Genomic DNA, 19,354 nt, shown 5'->3' on the forward strand with positions numbered 1-19,354 from the left:
CCTGACAAATTTCATGAGTTGTTGGAGTCGAACCTAGTTGGACTAGGAAGGCGACTTGGTGTGAATACGTAGCCATCCTGGTCGGGTTAGAGAGTAGGGCTAAAGAAAGAGCTCAGAATGGTGTATGAGCTTCTATTACTCGCTGTACGGTTGCTGTAACATGAAAAAATCTCTGTAGGTCAATAGCAAATATGTGGTCAACACTGTTCTCCCGCTGTCTAGCCGTCTAGCTCGCCCTCAGTGCTTCCGCCGCACCTTTAGCAAGATACCCGAAGCGCATCTCATACCTCGTGATTGTTCGAAGACACCTCCCGCTTTGTCTTATAACATTAGGCTGCAGCGCTACAATGCCACGACGCCGTAATAGCCAGAACCGGTATCGTTGCCACCATCAACCTTCCAGTTCGGAATTCTATGCCGCCGTGAGGAACGAGCAGAGGCATAGAATATAGACTTTGTATGAATGTGAGCGTTACGCAGGTCACAGTGACAGCTCCTGCTTTCGACGGCGACGACGCGCTCACTCAAGCGCGCTATATGGGCTCCACATAGGCTACCTTTTGCTTTTCCCTCCCTGCCCACCCTTATGTTTGATAAGCTGCAGATTGTACAATGCCTGGTAGCTTTCCTCTCTCCACACTGTTTTTCCCACTGGGTTTTCAGGTGGCATGAGAGGTTTTGAGGCACCCATGGCTTTCATTGCACCCTTGTGTTTTCTCATGACATGTATTTATTACTGGGTCGTGGATGTGGTTTTCTAGGCGGGAGTCCCGGCTCGGCCACGATCTCCAAACCCCCGCCTGGTGGCCCATTTGCGGCGGGAAGCCCTTCGGGCTTTCTCCCGTAATGCTGTGTACCCCCCCTTCATGTGTGACCTGCCAGCGGGAGGAATACAAAGTTGATGGGCTCAGAGACATTCACGATTGTGTGGTAGCTCCAACACGACTCGCCACACGTCTATGAGCTCCCCGAGATCTGCTTCATCACACTCTCATAGCGCTCGCAAGCGTCCTTCTCGCAATCAAATGCAAAAAGCCAGGGATCCCTCCCGAGCTTCATCACCTCCGGATCCTCCTTCGCCTTGTCAAAATCCGCCTGGTGCCACTTATCCCGATTACTCTCGCCGAGCAGCTGCGCCCTCCGCACCCTCTCATACCTCAGTCTCTCATACACACGCACCGTGTCCGGGAGAGGATTTACCCTCTGCGCGGCGAACAATAAACACGTCGCGAGCACCACGCCATCCTCCATCGCCTGCGAAGCGCCCTGGATTGACGTCGGCAGGAACGGGTGCGCCGAGTCGCCCAGGAGACATATCCGTCCTCCCTTCGATACCCATCTCTCCAACGGGTCCCGGTAAACGAGCTTCCAGTCTACGCAGGTGTCGGTGAGCTGCACTATCCTTCGTGCGACCTTATCCCAGCCCTCCAGGACTTTCAACACATCTTCGATGTGCCCCGGGAACGACCACGACTCGTCGATGTCCGCGTCGTCCTTGTGCGTGCAGACCCACGAGACGGAGCGCGTGTTCTTGATGTACGCGAAGACGAAGTGCACGTCCGGCCCGAACCAGCCGACGTGGTAGTCGCTGCCCGCGACGAGGGGCGCGGTTAGCGGATCGGCGGCAAGGGGCGCAGCGTCCATCCACGCGCGGTAGATCGCGTAGCCGGAGGGCTTAGGGTTGTCGACGTACCCCAGCACGAGCTCGCGCGCTTTGCTCCGCACGCCGTCAGAGCCCACTACGACGTCTGCCCACATCACTTCTGGCTCCGTCGTTCCGCTGTCTTCCCTATCGTTCCGTAAGATGTACCTGACGCCTGCGCGGTCCTTCTCCTCCACGTACTCCACCACCCTCCGGCCCAGCAGGATCTCCACACCCAGGGACTCGGCGTATTCAAAGAGTATCTGGTGCATAACGCCCCTGTGTCCGCTGAACTCCGGCGCGTCCTCCTTGCGCTCGTGCACCGGCTGCGTGGTCAGGAGCTCACCGTCCCACCTCCGGAACACGAACTCGTCGTTGCGCAGACAGATAGGAGCGTACTGCTGCGCGACGGTAGGGGCGCTCGGGGTAGGCGCGGGCGGCCATCTCGCGATGATGCGTCCTGCATTCGGAGCGAAGGAGATGATATCACCGAGCGGCTTCAGGACGGGGAACGACTCCAGGAGAGTCACTGTATGGCCTTTCAGGTGACATTCGATCGCAGCGGTGAGGCCGGCAAATCCAGCTCCTACGACTATCACCTTGACTCCCATTGGAGATTTGGAAACCATGTCTATAGGCATGAGATAGAACGCCCAGCAGAAGGAGACCTCGCATGCTCACCGTCTAATAGTGGGGTCTCTCCGTGCGCCGGCGACGCTATCCCTCGCAATCGTGTGTTTTATTGCAGGGGTTGGCAAAACCGTATATGCGTCGTTGATCACAAGGTGTCGAGCATCCCGAACGGTAGCTGCCAGTGATCATACGGGACAGAAAACCGATTCATTACCGGGGAGACTATTATCACGCAGAAGAGACGCAGTAAGCCGCTCTGGGTGTATACTGAGTCCAGTCTGATCCTGCCCGAACGACCGTCGCTCAGATTCTGGCGGAGAGGAAAGCGGTAGTACGGAGCCCAGAAGCTTTCACTCGCGCTTTCGGGCCACAACAGTATCAGGCAAAGGGTATCTCGGGATAGGAGAGCGTGCACTCGAGGCATATTAGCTTGAGTCTCGAGGATGTGCAAACGACGCGAATCAGCTAGCTCGAGTCGGAATTGGCATTGCAAGGTCAGTCGGCATTCTCCGGCACAAATTAGCGCCCATGATGCCCCACTGCGATTCAACTTCGTTCTCTGGGACCATGATTAAAACAATGGAATCATAAAGCTCGTACCTAGGCCTCCTAATGTTGGGATACTTGGAGGCTGTGAGTTCCTCCCAGCACTACGCATTCTTTCTGGCTGGCTGCGGTGTGCGCCATTGTCTATCTTCGAACCAGTCCTAGTAACCCTTCTTTTTTCTAGGTGGTAATTGGACTGAACATACCGGGAGCTGCCCCCCCCCCCCCCCAAAGCATTAGCAGCAGTCAGCGGCGCGTGACGAATTTCTGTATTGAAAGAACTGATATTGTAGCAACGTTTGTACTCAGAGTCTCGCGCTGAATTGACCTAGCTTAGCCGCACGAAGGAATTACTGTTCGACATGCGTCAGTACCTGGAATCCACCTCCAACAACGTCTATGGTTTGCAGATATCACGGAGGTATTACAGCTTAATGTGTCGCTTCCGTCTCCATAGGATGAAGTACCTGCCCCTAGTTCTTACGAGAGACGAGTATACGGTCCCGTCGCTATCGACATGAAGAGGATTCAATGACATCACAGCATCGACCTACTGTTCGTCTTTGCCGGGACCAGGGGGTGTCCGATCTATGAAAAGACTGAATGCAACTGACTGCATATTTGCTTTGCATGTCATCGGCCCGTCCACGATTTCAGGAAGGTGAAATGAGGAAGACCTTTTCCCGAACAGGTCGCCGTGTAACTCTCCATTTATTCATCATAATCACCGCTCTTAGTGCCTTGGTATTAGAACCCTGCTGGTTTCTCCATACAAAGGTGTTCCAGAATATTCCTCAATAATGTCCCTGTACCTAGATCAGAGTCGTGCCTATCGGGTAGGTCTTCCATAGACAGGAAACCGACCAGCGGTCCGTTAATTATTTGCAGGTAACACACGCGAAACAATTGAAGGCCAAGGCAGGGCTAGCGAAACTGATCTATGTAGGCATAGGCATTTCACAGGAGCTCAAATTTAAGGGGCCCTTGGGTGTCAGTCCGCTTCTTCGGCGTCTCTGCGGATCGTTGACCTCCGCAGCCATTGACCTGCTCGCACGGAGGAGAAAGTTGGATTATGATCTCCGGTCCCAGAACGCCGCAATCTCTCTTCGATAGCGCAGTCTACCGGAGTTCCATCGAATAGATTCTGCAAGGGCGTCACCAGCAGGAATCTTGATGGCCCCGATCGGGTTTCCTTCGAGGGCGAGAGATGTACAGGGAGCTATGGATGAACATGCTCCACGCATGCGGATGCCCGGACGCGAAGGCACTCTTCCCCATATTCAAGTCCGTATGTGAGGAGGTAAGCCCCCCTTCAATTTTCTTTTTCCAGCGAGCATGCTCTTCCCCGGGCAGGAGCTACCCCCAACACTCTCAGATTAATACCTTGGGAAATCTCGAAGCATCGCCTGGTCCAGACGCAGTGCGACGCGGCTCCGAATCGCGCCGCCGAGACGGTCACTCGAGCCTGCGCCGCGTCGACCAAGTTCGCAGCTTTGGATATAGGAAATATACTCTACCTGCATGGAGCCTTGAGGGTCCGTGATCGCCTGTTGTTCTTCTCTGGAATATATATGAACGCCAACCGCCGGAGGGAATTCGTCCCCCCCCCCCGTGCCTTTCACCTGGTTGTCAACAGTATGTTCCGACTCGCACTCTAGCACGACGTCGGACCTCTTCTGCGACCGATCAGGCTTATGTCAGGGAAGATTTTCGGCGAGCTCGCTATACTGTTAGGCGCCAGTATTATCATACCCATTGCTGCCTACAAGAGGTAATGTGCCTTATTTTTGTCAGTGTAGATGTTCTCGAGCCTTTCGTGGTTGCTTAGGCATTAGTATCTTTGGGGACAGGAGGCCGACTCGATGGCGAACGCAAGCACAAGAAGGATTCCTCCGTCGGGGTTGTTAGGAACCTGTATGTCGTTCGTCGTATTATTCAGGAGATCGTGATTCACTACCGTCCTGCCCAGGATGACGTTCGTGCATCTATTGGCGATTTGCGTGAACATTTCATTCGCCCACCGTAAAACGATTCCTTGCTCGAACACTCATTCTCTTCACAGGAGATGCAGACCTTCCTCGCTGCCCCCATTCACGACTTCGAGGTTGTGGTCGCTTATGCCGAGAAGATTTTGGTTTGATCTTTCCTTCTGTGGATATCGTACAGATGGCTCGCAGTTGCCTCTCCGTATTACAACTAGGGGTGGTGTAATGTACCGCGCATGTACCATTCCACATAGGTATTCCACATAGGTATCTGCCAGGGATTCGGATGTTAGAAGCTGTTCGCTCATGTCCAGTTCAATGAACATTAACAACAGTCTGACGGGCTACGGATAAGCATCAGTATGCGTCGTAAAGATATTGATGAATTTTTCGTCTTTAGTTTTCCTACAAAGGTTTCTATTGCATGATCCACGCACACCTGACACTACGCCAGCTACACCTCACACTCCTTCCTGCGCCGTTCTTCATCTCCTTCCTTTCAGTAGGTCTACCACAGAGACTAATCAAAGTCTAATATGGCATCGCTCGGCGAAACGTACCTGCTATTATCTTGCAGTTGTGTCTGTAGACTCCCTGTGTCATCGAACTGAGGAATGCACGTCACAGCTTATTTCTCAACCATCTCCGACGGTACCCAGCGAGCTGTTGTCAATGCGAAGAGTGAAGCAATTTTACGGATGTTTGGTCCGTTCTTGGGACGACGCGACGTATCCTTTTGTGCAATTTGCCAGAGTCAGCCTGAGCCCGCTTCAACTCCAGCCAGGTTAACAGGAAGGTTGGTCCGATTAGGCAGCTATGAAGCTCGGTACATACCATACGAGGCTACGAAATCGTTCTAGGTATAGCGGTTCTCTCACCGAAGGGAAAAACAGGTTTCATATCACGATGTCATGCATAGGGCTCGGGTGCCTTCATGATGCGCTTTCGTCGGGGCCTCAAACAAGGCATATGCGTCCTCCGAGGAACCCCGCGGATCAGCTACACGAAAGTACGAGTATTTTTCCAATGCTACGTAACTTACAGAATCTAATAACGTCCCGCAAGGCGCCACGAATCACCAAGTAACATGCCTTGCTTCTTTATTCTCACCAGGAAACACGGGATGTCTTCCTTCCATTGGCGGACACCCCTTACGCGAGGGTGTATTACGCCAGTCGACGCTCCCGTCGCCCTACGTTATAAAAGAGGAGTCAACAACCTGGATGGAAGAGCGTGCTCGTTCGTCCTGCTCGCACGTCTAAGAGTCTGGTCATGTGGGCGACTTGCTGAACGTAAGAGGTGCTGCGTTTACCAGAAATTCAGATAAGGTGTGTACCTCTTCTTGATGTCATCGGCCCGTTCGGACGTCTTCTCGAGTGGTATAAAGAGCAACACCTATTCCAGAGGAAGCCCTCTCACAGGTCTCCGTCAATCGCTTGCAGTATATTCAACTGTCTATCCATCATGATCGCTTCTCTCAGTTTATTGGGCGTACTTGCCATACTGGTCGCTATATACCGCAAATACTCGAAGGTATCATTGGATGACGTTCCGGGACCTCAGCCAGAGTCGTTCCTCTTAGGTACACCCATGCCCGAGATCTCCGGCGAGCGAGAGGTGCTTAATTATCTTCAGGTAACATGCGCGAGCTGTTGCAAAGCGGGGCTAGCGAAGCCGACTTCAGATGGCAGAGACAATTTGGAGGAGTTGTCAAATTCAAGGGACCGCTCGGGGTGAGATCGCCCGCTTCTCTGATTAATCTTCAGAAATTTCAAACTCATTAACACCCGGTCTGTGAGGTAATCAGGAAAACAGACTGATGATATCAGATCCCAAAGCGCTTCAGTATCTGACCCATAGCTCGGTATATCACTATACGAAGTCGAACGGGTTCCGCAAGGCCATTGGTCGGATTCTCAATGGTATGGGTCTTGTGGCCGCCGAGGGCGACGTGCACAGGAGGCAGAGGAAGGTCATGCTCCCTGCTTTTGGCGGTCCGGAGTCCAAAGCACTCTTCCCTGTATTCAAGTCCATATCCGAAGACGTAATGTTCCTTTCACACTAATGGAGGGCGTTCATTGACTTCATGTAGCTTGTCTCCCGCTGGCAAGAACTCATCGACTCCAGTGAAATGGGATCGACAGTCGTCAACGCACCACGTTGGCTCAGCCGGGCAACGTTGGACGCTATTGGAGAAGGTTCGATTGCATTGCCTTGCCTCACGATCGCGTTCGATTCTGAATGAGCAAACCTAGCCGCGTTCGATTACAAGTTCGGCGCCTTGAGCGAGGAAGACTCGGAGCTGAAGAGGGCTTACAATAACATAGTGTACGTGCGTTCGCATGTGACACGGCAACTGACTACTGAAATGAAGCTCTGTAGCTTGACGCTGTTCGGTCTCCCCTCTACCCCGCGCATTGTCATCGAAGCCATTTCGGAATGGCTACCCACAAAGCCGCTCGTATGGCTCTTCCAGAAGCTGCCCTTCCGTCGTTTTGCCCGTCTGCGCGAGGCAAGCCGGGCCTCTGTCCGCACCGCAGCCAGGCTGGTCGAAGAGAAAGGACAGGCTTTGCTAGAGGGTAAGGGAAATAAGGACGTGATGAGTCTTCTAGGTGGGTTCGTTCACTCGACGAGTGCCAGAAGAGCCACTGATCGATGAATATAGTCAAAGCGAATGCCTCGGAGAACTACAAGGCGAGGTTGACCGATGAGGAACTCTACGCAGAAATGCGGTACGTATTTTCATCCGTTGTTGCAGTCAGGCAGTCCTGAGATCCGAAGCATCATCCTCTTCGCGGGACATGAAACGACATCCAACTCCCTAACCTGGATGCTTTGGGAGCTCGCGAAGAACCCCAAGATCCAGACGCGCCTGCGGGATGAAATAAGGGCTACTGAGGCTGCCATCCGGGCTCGCGGAGCCACCGAATTCTCCCTGGCCGATATCGAGAGCATGCACTACCTGCAGGCGTTCTTGAAGGTTCGTATACTCTCCTCACTCTCTCAGCCTGATGTTGACGGAGCGCACAGGAGGGACTGCGTTTTCACCCAGCTGCAAACAACATGTTTCGCGTGGCGATCCAAGATGACGTCGTACCTCTGTCAAAGCCTCTGCATCTCAAGTCTGGTAAGGTGGTCGGGGAGCTGGCAATCCCGGAAGGTACCAGCATAGTACTCTCTGTGGCTGCGTACAACAGGTACGACTCGATCCTGTTTCTCCCGTACGTTTGTTGACCCGCATGGCACTGCGATCAGGGACAAGGGCTTGTGGGGCGAGGACGCGGATGTCTTCAATCCGGAAAGGTGGCTCGATGGCGAGGGCAAGCACAAGAAAGACATCTCTGTCGGCGTCGTCGGAAATCTGTACGTTCTTCCTGTTCAGATCAAACGAAACTATCTACTTAACCCCTCTCAAGGATGACCTTCTCTTCGGGAGTTCGTTCGTGCATTGGCTGGCGCTTCGCGTCAGTAGCCCCGTCCAGTCTTCCATATACTTGATAGCACTGACCGACCTTCTTTTGAATCTATCCACAGTATGACGGAGATGCAGACGTTCCTCGTTGATTTGGTTAACAACTTCGAAATCGCGATCGCTTACCCGGAGAAGACCGTACGGCGGGAGGGTTCCGGGCTGGTCTTCCCGGTCGTAACTGGCGAGGAGGCTGAGGGGGTGCAGCTGCCCTTGAGGGTTTCGGTTGCGGCTAGGGAGTAGCCGTGCCATATCTACGTCTGTCTGCTCGGTAGGACCTGGACCTGTGTTAGTCGTAGTAGTTTGATCAATCCCAACCTGTAACGTATATGATCGACTTTGGGCTCTTGCTGCATAAGAAAACGGTGACATTCAGAAGAACATCACTACTGCTGAGGGTGTCCATCGCAACAGGAAGCCGGAAAGATGTATTTGCTGCGCATGCGGTTCCTCCAGTATTCGTACATAGTCGCTGATTCTAGTCCTCCATTGTCTCTCTGTCAAGCCATTTTATCAATCGGTTGCGGGAGGGTGAGGTCTGGCGAGGTTGATCGGTGCAGCTTTATCGACTCTGGTCTGCCACAGATGGATGATACGTCGGTTATCGCCCGAGTCCCCTGCCACGGAGGAGTCGTGATCGATCCTGTTTCGAGCAGAAGTCCGATAAGGCTGGAGTCAATAAGATACGCTGTGAGTCACGCACTTAGCACTGAACGTGACTTGAGTGTGTCGTTGTGCAGGTGCCGCTCGGATACGCAGCTTCATCTTGCGCGTGACGTTAAAGAACCCGGCTACTATGCCCACCTTTCAAAAGACTTATCAGCACTTGTTACACCTAGATATACTGAAAACGAAGTGAGATACCTTATCATCGCCTTCCTTTGGCAGCGACGAGATATCCTGCCATTCCACTTTTGCGCTTTGAGCTGCGAACCTTGTGCTCAACAGATCACTCTTGGCCTTGTCTAGCGATACAATCTCGTGGTTGATTAGAGTCTCTGCGTTTGACGCAAAACAGGAGTCGAAAGCCCCGTGAAATGCATCCTCTTCCGTTGACTCCCACAAGGCTGCAATGTGGGACTGAGCCCAGGACTCGAGATCGGGAACTTGGCTAGCCATTGGGGAGGATTTATAGAGCGCGTTGTATGATGACAGAGGGCGCTGCCTTGGTCTCAAGCGGGCCAACTCAACTCGTAATGTACGCGCTGGAGGAAACGCGATGGGCATCAAGACTCAGAAGAGTCTTAACGCCACAATGTCGCCACCAGCGTCGAGCATCAGTGACGTAATTTCCAATATCGCGATTCATTACGGCAACCCCGAATTTCGATTTCAGTCACGGAAGACAGAGACGCTGACTCACTCTTGTCTTACATATGTGCGAACCCACAATCCACTGGAAGAGACGTGAAAGGTAATGCATTGGTCTTATATCACTACACCAGAATTCAAGCCCCGGTACATAGGACTGTCGCAACTTTATACCCACGTAAGTCACTCGGACAGATGAGGATCATGGCATCATGCCCCCTTCCGTACGTTGGTTAAGGTGCTGACGGCAAACACCCTCCTTGAATTGGTGACGACGTGATGCCGTCCAGTACTCAGTTAAGGTGCGGGTGCTCAGTCGTCATGTTATCATGTGAAGTATGTAAGATACACATCTCTTAGACTATTCCTGGAAGAATATTAGTATCCCCATCGCAAAGATTCTCCCTTCACTCCGATTGAGCTCATGTTTAATGCAGCAGGGGTTTGGAGGGTCGTTCAACAAAATGGCAGGAACGTAAGCGCGAATCGCATGATCTCCAATTTGCTGGCCTCAGCCTCGTAGTTGGGAAGGCGTGGAAGAGCTGCAGATATCCAGCCTGTTCGAGTGGCCATGTATGCCTCTGGTGACTTGACGCACGCGTACTCGAAGTACGCCGGATACCAGCCAGCCATCCCCCAGTCCATTACCCACAGCTTGTTAGAATCATCCAAGATAAGATTCATCGGGCAGAGGTCCTGGTGGGTGAAGACGAGGGGATATTCGTCGCTGAACAGAGGATGTGTGCGAGAGGACTGCGAAAGCTTTCGGTTCAGCCATGAAAGCAGGTCTTGGTAGGTCTTGAATGGGCCAGCGCCGTACTGCGTCCACCACTGCCCCTCGCACTTTCCGCCGTCAAGTGGCCCGGGAGTGTGTCCTTCAGACGAGAGGAATCTCAACTCGGTCACATATTCCGTAAACTGGTCCAAAACTTCTTCTCTGAGGGGATTAGACAGTTCTTCCCAGCAGTCTTGCAACGTCCTACCGCGAATTAGTCGCATTACAATGTAGGTGTCATGCTCCTTCTTGAATACGAGGAGTACCGAGGGCACTGGGATGCTGGTGTTCTCGGAGACGAGCATGATACTCTGAGCCTCGGCGGCTTTGACGAAATGACCATACTTGACCACGAGATCGTGCGGTATCTGGACAACCTTCGTACTGTGGCTGCTGATAACCTGCCCGTGCGGGAGCAGCTCCAGGACACGCTCGGGTGTAATGTCCTGTGTTAGGTCGGGGTGAGAAAAGATCACCTGGGGGGGCTCTGGCCTACGGGAAGCACAGATATCAGAGAGATATCAATCGGGGCACCTCAACTTGAACACTCACTGGGGCGGAGGAGGCACAATATAGTTGCTCTGACAGGGAGAATTTAGAACCGATACCTGGAGGGAAATTGATGCACACTGACTAGTATCACTTCTAATCCCTCTGGTATGACTGCGTCATCAGACGGAGGTCTGGATAGAATCAGTCCCCGGAGGTCTTGAGGCACTTGTACCGCACATGCGTTATCGGCTCTGCCAGCACTATTGAACAGTTTCTCGAGGAAATCCAATCGGGTCGGTGGTAAACCCAGGTGGGTACACCCTATCGCGTCGAGGCTTGCACCTGTACACCATTCTTCCTCTTCCTTAGGCATATAAAACAATGTACCGAAGCGCTAGTAAACGGGAGTCGGTACCTCAAATCATTGTCATTGAGACAGAGACTTACAGTGAAGACGAGCCACATGGCGAGACATAGCGATTCATCCGTGGGGAGGGACAACGCTAGAAATCGAGTAGCGCCCACCAGGAAGAACTGAATGTCGCGATGCAGTAGGACAGCAATGACGTCTTCGTGGGTCACGGCCTTCCAATGCGTTTGATTGGTATCATCGCTCTCTGGGATGTAACATGCGATAGGCGACTGTTGGTCATGATCGTGAGAGGCCAGCAAGTCCCGCCTGTCCTTCGACGAGTTCGAGTCTGGCGCGATCGGAAGTAGCTTATACCCGTCCCCGTCAATATCAATCTCTACGGGCTGCCCATGGCGAATAGTGCTGAGGCATGTCGTGTTGCATACCACGGCGCGACAGTTCGGAATTTCGGGGCACGTAAAATCCGAGCGTTGATACGTATCGGAGTCCAGGACAACAAGGGCAGCATCGCGCAGAAGCGTGGCCAACATGGCCACAGCCAGGCGCGGTAAGTCCTCGAGGAGTACGACGACAGAATCACCCTTCCCGACGCCCATATACGACAACTTCTCTGCCAATCGAGTGGCCCGACTAAAAGTGTCAAGGTAGGTTACTGACGAATCAAGGTCGGCATTTCCGTCAAAGCGGCATAAGGAAATGGCAGGACGCAGAGGATCGTGAGCGGTCCTCTCGTGGAAGATATCTTGTAGTCGACGATGGCTTGCTATTGAAGGCGGCACAAAGACTTGGTATCGACTCGGCCCATCAACATTCCCCAGCAATGTGTCCTCCAACGAAGTTTGGAACGTGCGTTTCGGATCTACCGATCCGCCGAGGAGCAGCACTCTCAGAGCCTGGTGAATGTGGCGCAGAAACCAACTCGCTCGTGGCGTCTTTACTGTTGTGGAGTCGAAGGTCACCTGAAGAATGTCTTGTGCAGGAGTTGCAACAACAGTAATGATAACGGGAACCGACAACGCAATAGCGCGTTCCGACGGGGATGGCGAAGGATCCACAGATACCGCAACCGCCGCTGGGGCAGCGCACTCGCGCAATTCAGGTGCCCATGCTTTGGTCTGATTGTCATTCATCGTGGGCATGAAAACTTCCTGACATGCTGAAAACCGGAAGAATTTGTAGGCAATCGGAGAGTCAGGATAATGGTGGCGTAGTGCGAGACCCACTGCTCTGCAAAGCACAATATCATCATCCACTTTGAGATCGACGTTGAGAGTCCTCGAGCGCCACACTGGAGAACGCGGACCAGGTGTCACCCATCCGGGAGGAATGTCGAGAAGAGTTCCGACCATACGGAGTGAAAGGAGGCGGACAGAATGGGCAGGCTGCGGCGTGGCGTAGTAAGTCCAGTTGAACTCCTCGCCACGTCCCGGAAGAATCTTCAGCCGCAATGGATCGGGACGCCACCGCTTACAGCCATGAAGGAAGTGCTGCTCGTCGAGTCTTCACCGCCCAATTTGTATTGAAGCACTTTGGTGGCACCATGTCCAGTGCTGTGTTTCTCTGCCAATCTGAGATCCTTACCACTAATTCGACTAAGCTCGCGCACTACATGGGAAGAACTTAAAAGATGAAAGACTCTGCTTTAGGTGACACTTCAAAAACTTATTATACCGGAATATAAACCCGCGTCGACCAATTCCAGCTGACACTTCCGACGCGTTCGAAGAGACGAGGGCGGGAACAGGTATAATCCCGACAACATAAGGGCATGATCCCTTAAAAACGTTCGCAGGTGCTATCTCACTTACGGAAATGGGTCTGTTATACGGATTGACCTCCACTTCGTCGGATGTAATATGCCCGATGCCGGAGCAGTGACTCTTAAAGTGCTCTCGACATATGAAGCAATTCCTATGAGCAGAATGCTTCTAGAGCAACATGGGAGGTGGCGCGCCGTAGTATGAGCCGTGGCGCATTTGTGGGCCCCCTCCTTGTGAGTCGTATATAAGCAAGCCAGGATGCAAGAGAGACGGCCAGGGAAAAGACGCACATCCAATTCCCTCCGCACTTTCCAACATGTCTGTGTTCAGTTCCGACCCCAACCTCCCCAATCCCTATGTCGACGACGCAGCCAGGGTTTATCTCGGGACTCCCTGTACTACAGTCTATATCGCGGCCGACAGGCCCCAGGTACGAGCAGAGCGCCAGGACGCGGTAAATCATTGGCGAATTTGGTTTGTGTTACCGAATAACGCCGGGTCAATAAACCTAGCCATGGTGAAGTCCAGTCTCCAGCGGTTGGAAGGTACCCTGGGGGTGATATACAAACCATATGCTCTCACATCGAATCGCATGATCGCCATCGAGGCCACTCCGATGCCCGGCCTCACAGTCAAACAGGTCTTGGACTACATAATCCAGGAAGGCAGACTGCGATATCGGTTCACGCCCTCCGTCAAGGGATGCACCTTCTGGGTCGAAACTGTAACTCGCGACATGGAAGAGAATGGATGGATCAGGAAGCCGGCCAATGCCCCATACAGCAGTAGGACGGTGTCAGAGGAAGTGACTTAACGCACTCAATACTTCTATATGACGGACCCCGGGACTGGCCAGGTCGTCTGTGCACCTTTCCCATCCGTTCATGGGACCTTCTTCTCTTGAACGGCTTCACCGGTGAGGAAATCGTCCTTGCGCAAAGTTCTGTCGCTAACGACTCCTCTTTCCAGGTATCCGACACAGACTTCTTCTGTTGTATTTCTAGCGCACCGTGTTTCGAATTGTTATCGTTGCTGTCTCAGCAGGCTTGTAAGCCATGTACCATGTCTCTGTCGTCTATGTAAACCATCATCAGCTACGTGTATTCGAAAAGTGAAATGTCATCAGTGCACCTATAGCATACCCCGCGTCTGAGACGGGCTGTGACACAGTGAGAGCGACGCCCTTGACAGCATTGAGTATCATATCTGAGCCTTCGAGGTTCTTGCCACGGTGCGTGGCGAGTCGGCCTAACAGAGACCGTCCTTTGTACTTTCGGCTGAAAAGTGGTCGAATGAGGTCGGAATACCTTCCCATATAAAACCTGCTGGAGTTCCCTTCTCGGACACTTGATACGATAAACGGTCGAATTCCGTCTGTCGAGTAATCGCGAGAACACAATGTACAGGTCGGAGTTTGAAGATTCGGAATCATAGCCCACTTCCCACGACCTCGACGCCTGCCACCGCCATATACTTACTGTTGCGCCGGTCGTCGTCGTCCGCGACACCGCAAATACTATAATGAGCGGTTCCAGTGGTATTTATGTCCCTTCTTTCTAGATAAGTATAATACTGTCGTAGGCTAGATGCTGGCTGCGGCTCCGTCACCTAGATGTACTTCTGGATCCCGTCTCTCCACAAAGTCTGACGTGTGTCCATGTTGTAGGTCTCATAATTGATTGGTCATTGCGCAGTGAGGATGGCACTCATTGTACAATATGTTTAATGAATTTAAGATATCCTAATAGAATTCCCGTCCACCTCACCAGCATCGCCAGTATCTAGCTATGAGAGTAAGTAGGCGAGGCCCTCCCTGAGGCTGTGGCATGAGCTTACACTGAATAGCAACTTGCACATAAGCCTTAGTGTTGGCGTAGTCAATGCGAACATGGATAAGGAGCCTGGAGCAAGCTGGGGGGGGATGCATAATTCAGTGTCAGGGCCGGTGTCGTACTGTTCTACATAGAGAATATATGGAGTTACTGCCTCAGCCGTGTTGTAAACTGACCCCAAGGGGCCCCAGAGCGCAGGAATGGCCATCTATATCACCAGACGAGAATAGACCACTAAACAGTCGGAAAATGTTATGTTCAGCCATCCTTATGGGGATCGAAATTCAATTTGGTGGGACAAAGTGATACGGTGTGTTTCGTACGATAACTGTACAATTTCAGTCCTCTACCGGTCGCAATTAATTTTTCTAGCGAACGTATGTGTCGGTGGATTTTAGACCGGTCTCGCGCCTCCAGAGATTGCCTCTGTCGACATCGCGTTTGAAGGGATAGCGAAAGGCCCCAGCATGCGCACACGCACTCAGAGATGTATCAGAGGACCTCAGCTCTACCTATCCCATGCTGGACGTCTCCCCTCCAGACTTCGCTGATAGAGTCGCGGAAGGAGAAAGCGTCTTTCCGAGTCGCGAAACCCAGGTCATAAATACCCCGTCATAGCTGAGACTTACCCACAACTTTCCACTGAGCGAGTTGCAATACGCTCATGACCACCCTCTTGTAGCCTGATCAAGGGCAGAACTACGGATGTTCTCCCCTCAATGCTGATGAGACAGGCTGGTCACGAGCCTAGGATCTTAAGCTCGCGCAGTATTTTTTCGCACCGGATAATGCCACAACGATTCACGCACCTTGCCGTGAACCGTGCCAAAATGAGTGCTTTATGAAAGACAAACGAAGTAGCGGTACCTCATCACACCTGACAGTGTTTTACGACGTTCAGTAAGTCCTGTTGATCCCAGTCAGTGTCGGCAGGAAGAGAAAACACGCGGCGAATCGTCAGAGCCGGTGATAGCTCGCAATAGCCCATGAAACTGTTTGCCTGGTGCCCTTACGAAGAAGAACCCGAGCGGCGGACATCCACGAAATACGTATACCTGTGTCCTCCTCAAATGAGTATAGCACCAGACACGCCCGCAAACCACGCCCTCTGGTCCTTGGGGGACGCCCACTCAGGGCTCGAACCTATATACCGCATCATAAGGATAATACAAACCATGCGGAACGAACGATGCATAGACGCACCTCCAAAAAATGTCTGGAAATGCAAGCCCTGGACATGCGAGACCGCGTCATCGCGCAGAGTCAAGCCCTGAACGCTAATCACGGAAGTGCCGTCTATGTATACCTCCACTTCCCCTGCATCCCACATTCAAACCACACCCAGATACCCACATAACATGGGGAAACAGCAGCTTACCGTTCTCCTGCCCAATATCATTCAGCCTCACCCGCTGCGCCACCGTCGTCCACCTCCCGCCTTCAAAGCCAAACGCGCCCCGCCCGACCGAGAACCCGTAGTCGCCATTTGGTCTGGACCCGGGCACGGCGAGCATGCGGGCGGCGTTGGGCGCGGTGAGGGGGAGGTAGGCGTAGAGCTCGCCTTGCCCGTTGTCTCTACTGGGGTTGTAGGTGGACGTTGAACAGGGGGAGGGGGAAGCGTACCTCCACATGAGCCTGAGGTCGAAGCACTGGCACCTCGCTTTCGTCCGCCCGCCGGAGCAGCCGTACGCCAGGTCGCCCACACCGCCGACTACACCATTCCAAATTCACCGATTCACATCGAATTCGAAATCCTAGTCGATACTTGAATGTAAGAAATCGACTCACACATCCCAGGCAGCTTCCCCCCCTTCCCCCACGCGAACCCCTCCTCGAACAGCACCTCGTACTCCATCAGCACCTCCCGCGCCCCCGCGATCTCGTACCTGAACCCCTCCGGCCCGCCCAAGTAGAACCCGAACCCGCCGGGGATCGCGCTGGAGGGGTTGACGCTGCCCGCGGGGTAGAACGCTTCCCATGCCACCTCACCGCATGACGGAGGGGGGAGGGGAGGGGTAGTGAGAGGGTGCGGGAGGTGCGCGGAGGAGTTGTGTACGCCCAGGACGGCGTCGGAGAGGGGGGTGCGGCCGATGGGAAAGGGGGGGAGGGGGACGTGGTGAAGCCTATGAGGATGCGAGAAGGGGGGATCGGGAAGAGGGCGGAGGCGGGAGGCATGGGATGATGAGAATCAGAGCGCGGCCGTGGATGGGAGGTAAGGCCGACACACCCAACTGCCTTATTCGGACACGCTACTTATATTTGGCGTCGCACCTTGATAGTGTAATACTCGCGGTCATGTGACGCTACCGCTCGTGCTGTCGGACTTCGTCCTCTCGCGAAATTTGCCAAGTCCCCCTTTCGGCCCCTACAGCAAGGCGCGAGTCGCCGCGTCGAGTCGGGGCATCAATAGTGTATATCCCCATGCTACCATGACTTGTCACGATTCACGAGTCATCATTTAGCATTGTTTATTCGTGCTTTGTAGGGGCGAAATAAGGCCAACTGTCGGCCTTACCTCCCCGTGGATGTCCGATGGCGGTCCAGTCAAGAGTGACACTGCAATGATCTTCCTTCGTGTAGTCTCTTTGCTGCAGAAATGAGGGCAACGGATACGCTTGGGTTGAATTATAACATGTAACAAGCCAACTACGATGGAAGAGTACACGAGACAAACGAAGGTAATCAAACAGCACTACGAAGGTACAGAATACACCCTACGAACACACATAAATAGTAAACAGCTCTGCCAATCGATGTCTCAGATCACGCGCATTATGCAAGGCATCAGAAAACGTTCCCGACAACCAGCCCAACGAGCACAACTGCGCCCAACACCGCCGTCCCCCTCCACCCCGCCGCCAGCGCGCCAGACGTGTTCGACACCGTACTCGCCGGCGCGGGGATCGACCTCGTGACCGTCCCCGTCGGCTGGGGCGCGACCGTCCGCGAGGGCGACGCGGGCACGGTCAGCGTCGTCGCGCTAGAGGGGGTTGAGACCGCACTCGCGGACGGAGAGGAAGAGGCGGAGACGGACGCGGTGGAGGCCGTGCCAGAGCTGACGGAGGTGCCCGAGGGCGTCTCGGTCGCGGTGAAGGTGAGCGTGACGGGCGGGTTGGAGAAGGTCGTCGTGATGACGGTTGTGGAGAGCGAGACGGACGCGGTGGAGGAGGAGCTGGGGCGCGGGCCGGTGTAAGTGCCTGTGTGCGGGGAGGGAGCGGTTAGACGGGGGTGTGAGCAGGGCGGGTGTCCGACGCACCGGTGGACGTCCCCGGCGTGCCGGAGGTGATGGTCGTAGAGTACGACACCGAGGTGGTAGTGAACGAGCCGGACGACGTGGCCGTCGGTATTGAGATGGACGTGTCCGTGTTAGTCGAGGTCGTCGCTGTATTGGAATGAATCGTCAGGTGCCCGCGGTTTCATGCCCGACTCGAGTCGATCGGACTCGAATGAATACGGGACTCACACTGCGCAGACACGAATGGACTAGCCCACCCCAGCGCTAACACTGACAGCGCGAACACCACCGACTTGAACATATGCGCGCTCGATACAAAGGTGTCCCGAGACTAGCGTGAGCACAGCGTTCACTCCGACAGGTCGAAGCTAATTAACGATCGCGATCGTGTATCCTGCGACGCGTGCCGAGACTCGAATCCAGAGGTTCAGACAAAGGCAAGCTTCAGACGCGGCTCAGCATAAGTAGGGCGGCGTCGACCAGCGCGATGTGAACTTTTTATAGGAGCTGGGTGATTCTGCGGTCTGACACCATCCGGGCTGTTGGAGGGGGAGGTGAGAAAGTAGCGCATCTGGTCCGGCACGTGGTCGCGCGGGCGTGTGGAAGCGGTCTCGGAACTGTCGGGAGAGGGTCTGTGGACGTCTGCGGGACTCGCCACAAGGACGAGCCGGGTGACATCTGAATTCAGATTCAGATGGGATGCGCGGACTCGGAGGCGATCCTCTTCGCGGTGGAAGAGGAAAGGATAATATTTTGGGAGGAATCTAGTGCATAGACGGTTATTTATGCAGACAGATGCTTGCGAGGGTGTCCCAGGTGAAAACGGCGGAAAAACGGCGAGGTACCACCGTCTCAAGAACGGTGCATATACGGTCTACTCGAATGGGTGATGCCCGCGGCGTTTAGTGCGGCAGCACCTATGCAGAGATGCCGTTCAAGCAGGACAGACGGACGTGCCAGGTCAGCATACATAGCAGACCCCTTTATCACGTAGCTCGGGGTGTAAGGCAGACTCAGGGAGAGACATACCTTTCCTGACGATTCTCGGCCATCACGCATGAAACGAGCACGGAACCATTGACGATCTCGTCGTACAGCCCCGAGCATGGCTACGATGTCGTCGGCGTATTCAACGGGCTTTCTTCCTCCAGGGGTCAAGACCATCAGAGGATGCGACTGCACAGCGCAGAAGTACAGCTTGTCGGGTCATCGGGGGATTTACATGTCTCTTGACGACCAGACGATATCCCCGAGAGCATTGACAAGCGCCAGGGCCACTGGCCTTAGCATCCCTGCAACCA

The 19,354-nt window shown here is 53.8% G+C and overlaps 8 protein-coding genes across 8 annotated transcripts; 3 read left to right on the plus strand and 5 right to left on the minus strand.

Annotated features, from left to right (window-relative positions):
• Window positions 1-957: 957 nt before the first annotated feature.
• Window positions 958-2,271, minus strand: GLOTRDRAFT_76829 (monooxygenase; the record flags this gene model as incomplete). The annotated part of the gene is made up of 1 exon (XM_007868362.1): window positions 958-2,271. One exon carries the CDS (start codon window positions 2,269-2,271, stop codon window positions 958-960), a length of 1,314 nt encoding a protein of 437 aa, XP_007866553.1.
• Window positions 2,272-3,621: 1,350 nt separating this feature from the next.
• Window positions 3,622-4,961, plus strand: GLOTRDRAFT_93879 (uncharacterized protein; the record flags this gene model as incomplete). Its single annotated transcript, XM_007868363.1, has 6 exons — window positions 3,622-3,657; window positions 3,710-3,811; window positions 3,935-4,113; window positions 4,152-4,356; window positions 4,650-4,796; window positions 4,884-4,961. 6 exons carry the CDS (start codon window positions 3,622-3,624, stop codon window positions 4,959-4,961), a joined length of 747 nt encoding a protein of 248 aa, XP_007866554.1.
• A 1,309-nt stretch (window positions 4,962-6,270) lies between these two features.
• GLOTRDRAFT_76831 (cytochrome P450) lies at window positions 6,271-8,610 on the plus strand (the record flags this gene model as incomplete). Its single annotated transcript, XM_007868364.1, has 12 exons — window positions 6,271-6,388; window positions 6,442-6,539; window positions 6,614-6,850; window positions 6,899-7,004; window positions 7,062-7,134; window positions 7,189-7,418; window positions 7,472-7,538; window positions 7,588-7,786; window positions 7,837-8,003; window positions 8,062-8,169; window positions 8,223-8,270; window positions 8,341-8,610. 12 exons carry the CDS (start codon window positions 6,271-6,273, stop codon window positions 8,516-8,518), a joined length of 1,629 nt encoding a protein of 542 aa, XP_007866555.1. The 3' UTR covers window positions 8,519-8,610.
• A 68-nt stretch (window positions 8,611-8,678) lies between these two features.
• On the minus strand, window positions 8,679-9,394 carry GLOTRDRAFT_121554 (uncharacterized protein; the record flags this gene model as incomplete). Its single annotated transcript, XM_007868365.1, has 3 exons — window positions 8,679-8,918; window positions 8,979-9,079; window positions 9,140-9,394. The coding sequence occupies 3 exons, from the start codon at window positions 9,392-9,394 to the stop codon at window positions 8,789-8,791; spliced, it is 486 nt and encodes a 161-aa protein (XP_007866556.1). The 3' UTR covers window positions 8,679-8,788.
• A 648-nt stretch (window positions 9,395-10,042) lies between these two features.
• GLOTRDRAFT_42391 (kinase-like protein) lies at window positions 10,043-10,810 on the minus strand (the record flags this gene model as incomplete). Its single annotated transcript, XM_007867949.1, has 1 exon — window positions 10,043-10,810. A coding segment is annotated over one exon (768 nt), but the record flags the coding sequence as incomplete, so codon positions are not given.
• A 2,633-nt stretch (window positions 10,811-13,443) lies between these two features.
• Window positions 13,444-13,704, plus strand: GLOTRDRAFT_7246 (uncharacterized protein; the record flags this gene model as incomplete). Its single annotated transcript, XM_007867869.1, has 1 exon — window positions 13,444-13,704. A coding segment is annotated over one exon (261 nt), but the record flags the coding sequence as incomplete, so codon positions are not given.
• Window positions 13,705-15,884: 2,180 nt separating this feature from the next.
• On the minus strand, window positions 15,885-17,115 carry GLOTRDRAFT_129709 (uncharacterized protein; the record flags this gene model as incomplete). The annotated part of the gene is made up of 5 exons (XM_007868366.1): window positions 15,885-15,961; window positions 16,022-16,135; window positions 16,197-16,529; window positions 16,607-16,941; window positions 17,090-17,115. The coding sequence occupies 5 exons, from the start codon at window positions 17,113-17,115 to the stop codon at window positions 15,885-15,887; spliced, it is 885 nt and encodes a 294-aa protein (XP_007866557.1).
• Window positions 17,116-17,415: 300 nt separating this feature from the next.
• Window positions 17,416-18,591, minus strand: GLOTRDRAFT_116309 (uncharacterized protein). Its single transcript, XM_007868367.1, has 3 exons — window positions 18,282-18,591; window positions 18,075-18,200; window positions 17,416-18,015 (listed from the first exon to the last, which is right to left on the minus strand). Exons 1-3 carry the CDS (start codon window positions 18,352-18,354, stop codon window positions 17,603-17,605), a joined length of 612 nt encoding a protein of 203 aa, XP_007866558.1. The 5' UTR covers window positions 18,355-18,591; the 3' UTR covers window positions 17,416-17,602.
• Window positions 18,592-19,354: the final 763 nt, after the last annotated feature.

The sequence above is a fragment of the Gloeophyllum trabeum genome, assembly GCF_000344685.1.
Source record: "Gloeophyllum trabeum ATCC 11539 unplaced genomic scaffold GLOTRscaffold_00007, whole genome shotgun sequence".
Taxonomy (NCBI): domain Eukaryota; kingdom Fungi; phylum Basidiomycota; class Agaricomycetes; order Gloeophyllales; family Gloeophyllaceae; genus Gloeophyllum; species Gloeophyllum trabeum.